Source organism: Chlorocebus sabaeus, chromosome 4, assembly GCF_047675955.1.
Source record: "Chlorocebus sabaeus isolate Y175 chromosome 4, mChlSab1.0.hap1, whole genome shotgun sequence".
NCBI lineage: Eukaryota > Metazoa > Chordata > Mammalia > Primates > Cercopithecidae > Chlorocebus > Chlorocebus sabaeus.
The window spans coordinates 87,726,548-87,732,123 of record NC_132907.1 but is presented as its reverse complement, the minus strand read 5'-3'; the positions used below and the strand labels follow the sequence as shown (position 1 = coordinate 87,732,123).

General features: G+C 47.3%; 1 protein-coding gene across 6 annotated transcripts in view; it reads left to right on the top strand.

The window, feature by feature from the left end:
* The window catches only part of SRD5A1 (steroid 5 alpha-reductase 1), a 36,017-nt gene that overhangs the window by 25,138 nt on the left and 5,303 nt on the right, over nt 1-5,576 (top strand). For 5 of the 6 annotated variants that reach the window (XM_007961171.3, XM_073014844.1, XM_007961172.3 and 2 more), the window contains exon 4: nt 3,373-3,523. In XM_007961171.3, the coding sequence (XP_007959362.2) occupies nt 3,373-3,523 (151 nt within the window). The other variant, XM_007961168.3, reaches the window with a different exon arrangement.

The window sequence follows — 5,576 nt, the reverse complement described above, 5'->3', positions numbered from 1 at the left end:
TATATCCATCTTAGGCGTGCTGAAGTCCATGAAGAAATCCAAAGCATTGGAACAGAACATATTTTTAAAACTAATTCAAGAAAGCTTTTGTGAAGTAAAACAAGACGCAAGAGCGTCTGCCGTTTGCAAGTGCACACCCTCTACCAGGGAAAGTCGACAGGAAACAGTGATGATCATCTGCACATGCCGTGAGTGGCTCATAAGGGAAAGTTTGTTAGATTCTTCAGGGCAACATTCAGTGCCAAGGCCTTAGAGGCAGCACCATGAGAGGCCCAAGGAATGTGGAAGCCAAAATTTTATCCTAGCTTTGGAGTCCCTCGTGTAAAATCTGTCAGGTTTTGAAGACTACAGGTATAGGTAATCTGGGTGCTGAGACCCATGAGGACTCCACCATGGTCGGCTTTGTGACTGGCCCCCCTCACTGCAGACTCTTAATTTGCATGGTGTTTTTATGTGACACACTCGTGGTTTCTAATACACAGGTGTGCCGTCTACATCCAGTGATTACGTGAGGTCTTTCAGAAACGCTTCCCGGGACTCTGTTAATAATGGTGCTGTAACTGGTTAGCGTCAAAGGAGCAAGTGACAAAATCAACAAATAAAGAGATAAAGAGAGGTGCACAGATAGGATGCCCATAGTCGGTATATACAGGCTGAACTGGGGCTTAGGGCAAGTGTTGTGGGCTGTGTGTGACGACCAGTTTGTGGTTTTGTAATGCGGCATCTGTAAGCAGCCTGTGTCTCAAGACGACATTTTTTGGCAGATTGGCATCTCCAGGTTTTCCAGTCTAATTACATGCTTACTGGTCCACCCATATGGTTCCACCAAATAATGTGCCCCACACTGGACCCTCCGAGAGAAGGTTCACTGAGCAGGCTGCATGCGGGAAGGCATCATGGCCCCAGCCCTCCCCACAGGCTGTCTGCCCTTTGGGTGACTGGCATCTGCAGGACGGGGTGCAAAGGTCCTTCCACTTCTGGGATTCAGCTGCCCAGGGCTCTGATGAAATACAGATGATCGTTAATGTCATCTTGCAGAAAGTTGAAGCAGTTACAGAAATGGGTGAGTAAGAAAGTGACAGTGACTAAGCTCCACGGTTCAGAGGGAACAGTGCTGTGAATGGTTTGGGTCCATTCTTGCAGGTGCATATGCCCACACATTGTGAATGACATTCTATTTACTGGGCATTAAGTTTGATATTTTTATGTATTATATTGTCATTAAAAAGTTTACTTGTCAATGAATATTGCTATTTGTATTAGTCTGTTTTCACTCTGCTATAAAGAACTACCTGAGTCTGGGTCATTTATGAAGAAAAGAGGTTTAATTGACTCACAGTTCCGCATGGCTGGGGAGGACTCAGGAAACTTACCATCATGGCAGAAAGCGAAGGGGAAGCAAAGACCTTCACATGGCGGCAGGAGAGAGAACAAGCGAAGGGGGACCTGCCTCACACTTTCAAACAGTTACATCTCATGAGAATTCACTAGCACAAGAAACCGCCCCCATGATCCAGTCACCTCCCACTGGGTTCCTCTCTTGTCCTGTGGGGATCACAGTTCAAGATGAGATTGGGTGGGGACACAAAATCAAACCGTATCAGTATTATTTTACAATTATGAATTATTTCAAGCTTACAGAAAAGTAGTAGAGAGCTCAATATTGCAAACATCTACACACCCCCACCTTCCCTCAATAAGAAAAAGAAAAGCACTTTGCGGTCTTAGGCTCAGCAAAACCATTTTTTCTTTTTAAAAAATAGACCATCTCAGGCTGGGCGCCGTCGCTCATGCCTGTAATGCCAGCACTTTGGGAGGCTGAGACAGGTGGATCACCTGAGGTCAGGAATTCGACACCAGCCTAGCCAACATGGTGAAACCCCGTCCCTACTAAAAATACAAAACTCCAAAAAAAAAAAAAGATCATCTCAGCTCCAGCCAGAGCCCTCGTGCACGTAAGTTGCAGTGTGCTCAGAGAACTAGTCTCTACCCTATGCTGCAGTATTTGTTGCAATTGGTCTTATGACTTAGGGTGTAATCGGTTTGTCTTTTTTTTTTTTTTTTTTTTTTTTTTTTGAGACAGAGTCTAACTCTGTCACCCAGGCTGCAGTGCAATGAATGGCACGATCTCGGCTCACTGCAACCTCTGCCTCCTGGGTTCAAGCGAGTCTTATTCATCAGCTTCCCGAGTAGCTGGGACTATAGGCAGGCACCATCACACCTAGTTAATTTTTGTATTTTCAGCAGAGATAAGGTTTCACCATGTTGGCCAGGCTGATCTGGAACTCCTGACCTCACATGATCCACCTGCCTCAGCCTCCCAAAGTTCTGGGATTACAGGCGTGAGCGACCGCACCCGGCCTAATTTTTTAAAAAATGCTCTGTCCTTATATGCCTTCCGAATTTTCTCAGCTCTGCAGACATAGTGCCCAACCGGAACCCAGGGCAGAATACATCAGGCCTCTCTAGAACACCCTTGAGTAGCCACAAAGCTACAGCATGAGGGTGAGTCCCAAGTCCCAAGGAGGGGCCTCCTGCCCTCCTTCTCTGCTAGGACCCCTCTCCCCACCCCTCGTCCGGTCCTTGGAGTGTGCCAGCCATTGCTCTCCGCCTCAGGGCCTTTGCTGCATCTCTTCTCTTGCCTGGAGCACTCCTGAGAGCACCCCCAGCACCTGCCAGGCTGGCCCTCACTTGCAAGCCTCGAATCGACCCTCACCTTCCCTGTGAGGCTTGTTCCCAGTCACTCTGTGATGGTGACCTCCTCCACCCCATCCCAGTTCCAGGGCCCCTCACTACTGTGTCCTGCCTCTCACTACTCCTCCCCCTCCATGTGCTGCATGCTCTCTTTGTTCATGACACTGGGGTTTATGGTTCTAGATGTGGGGAGGGGGTCTGTCCAAGTGCCTGGGCAGGGCCTGGCCCATAATACTGACTCAGCGCATTTGTGAAGATGTGATGAATGAATGAATGAATGAATCTGTGCTTGAAAGTGAATATCTTCGTCACTCATTGCTCTAGGGTTCTATTTAGGTCCATTTTACTTGCTAGTTCATTGTTAGTTGTTACTCTGTATTCTCTGCTTGCATGATCCATCAACAGGTGCAGTGGTTTAGTGCTGTCTTCCACTGTAACTGTACATGTATGTATTCACATAGACGGGTATTGATATATATATGTAGTTGATGATCAGAAGCTGTGATATGAATTAGTAAACCATGTAACGCTGGATATGTCTTATTGATTAACATCCTATAAGGGAAATATTTTTCCGTTCTTGAATTTATGTTCTCCAGGTAAGTATTCACTAGCATCTCTGAAGTCCATATTTCATTTTGTAGTAAATGTACTACTTTGGTCCGTGTTTTCTTCTAGGAGGCTTATTTGAATACGTAACTGCAGCCAACTATTTTGGAGAAATCGTGGAGTGGTGTGGCTATGCCCTGGCCAGCTGGTCTGTCCAAGGCGTGGCTTTTGCTTTCTTCACATTTTGTTTTTTATCTGGTAGAGCAAAAGAGCATCATCAGTAAGTTTTGAAACACTTTTACCATTTGTAATTTGTTCTTTGACTATATTATTACCCTTTTTCAGGATAGATTTTTGAAGTGTTCATTTAAATTGCTGAATTCCAGTTTATTCTGTGCTTTGGCCAAACAAGTACAAAACCAAACCAACAGCTGTAGAATCACCCAGCTCTAAGGAATTGTCAGATCCACATAAGCAGAGTTGTTCTCTATACCACGTCCTTAGCCTCTCTGAATTGACATTGCTGGAGTCAGTGGTGCAGCTGGACACCAAGCAGGGGATTCAGGGCTCTGAGTGGGAAACATTGATTAAAACAGAACCCTGACTGAGCAAAGCCAATGGCCAGCGTGTAAATGCTGCAGGTTGAGGAAGCCCTGAAGAGAAAGGTGAAGCCCAGAGCCCGGCAACACTGGCAGAACTCGTGCACACAGAGCTCTCTAGCTATGTGGTGACTCAGGCCATGGCTCTGAACCTGGGGTCCTTGATGGGCTACAGAGGCTCCCTGTGCCCCCTAAAATGACATTTTCCAGAGACCAGGTCCTTGCCTTTCCTCTGATCCCCCAAAGGGCTTGTGAGCCATTTGACCAACACACTCATAAAGAAATCAAAGGGATCGGGCACGGTGACTCACACCTGTAATCCCAGCACTTCGGGAGGTCGAGGCCAGTGGATCACATGAGGTCAGGAGTTCAAGACTGGCCTGGCCAACATGGTGAAACCCCATCTCTACTAAAAATACAAAAATTAGCCAGGCGTGGTGGCAGTCGCCTGTAATCCCAGCTACTCGGGAGGCTGAGGCACAAGAATCACTTGAACCTGGGAGGTGGAGGTTGCAGTGAGCTGATATCGTGCCACTGCACTCTAGCCTGGTTGATAGAGTAAGACTCAGTCTCAAAAAGAAAGAAAGAAATCAAAGGATGTCAAGGCTGAAGTGAATTTAGAGAACATCTTTCTAACCCAATGGTTGAGGAAACTGAGGATCAAGGAGCAGAGTCTGAGGCCTGCCAGGAGCCCCATCTCATTGACAGGAAGAGATCTCAGCCACAGCGTGGAATCTTTACCTGCCCTGACACGGGCGTGTGTCCCTGACAATAAATGATGGAGACTGGGCTTAGCAAGTGGCCAGCCTGGTATGCACATTTACCGTGTGCCCTGAGCCACTCGCTTCATCCACTCAAAACATCTAACCAAAATCTCCAAAGCTGCCAGTACTACGAGGTGTGCAAAAATGTGTAACTCTGTCCTTCTTCATGGAGTTTATCATCTTTTTTGGGACTGAGGACAGAGAGAAAAAGCTAAAAGAAGAATAGATTGATAGCATGGTATAGTGGGAAAAGTACCTAGGTGTACTTCCCAGCCTCACCACGTGTTTGCAGATGCAAAGGATGATTATTGGAGATAAGAAGAAGAAAGGTCATATCTGAAGTATCTCTTTGTCTAGTTTGTTTGTTTTTTTTTTTTTTTTAAAGACAGCATCTTGCTCTGTCACCCAGGCTGGAATGCGGTAGCACAATCTCAGCTCACTGCCACCTCTGCCTCCTGGGCTCAAGCGATCTTCCCACCTCAGCCTCCCGAGTAGCTGGGATTGCAGGCACACACCACCAGGCCTGGCTAATATTTTTTTTTTTTTTTTTTTTTTTGAGGCGGAGTCTCGCTCTGTCGCCCAGGCTGGGGTGCAGTGGCCAGATCTCGGCTCACTGCAAGCTCTGCCTCCCGGGTTCCCGCCATTCTCCTGCCTCAGCCTCCCGAGTAGCTGGGACTACAGGCACCCGCCACCTCGCCCGGCTAGTTTTTTGTATTTTTTTAGTAGAGACGGGGTTTCACTGTGTTAACCAGGATGGTCTCGATCTCCTGACCTCGTGATCCGCCCGTCTCGGCCTCCCAAAGTGCTGGGATTACAGGCTTGAGCCACCGCGCCCGGCCTCAGGCCTGGCTAATTTTTTATATTTTTTGTAGAATTGTGGTCTCACTATATGGCCCAAGCTGGTCTTGAACTCCTGGACTCAAGTAATCCTCGCACCTCAGCCTCCTGAAGTGCTAGGATTAGAGGCATG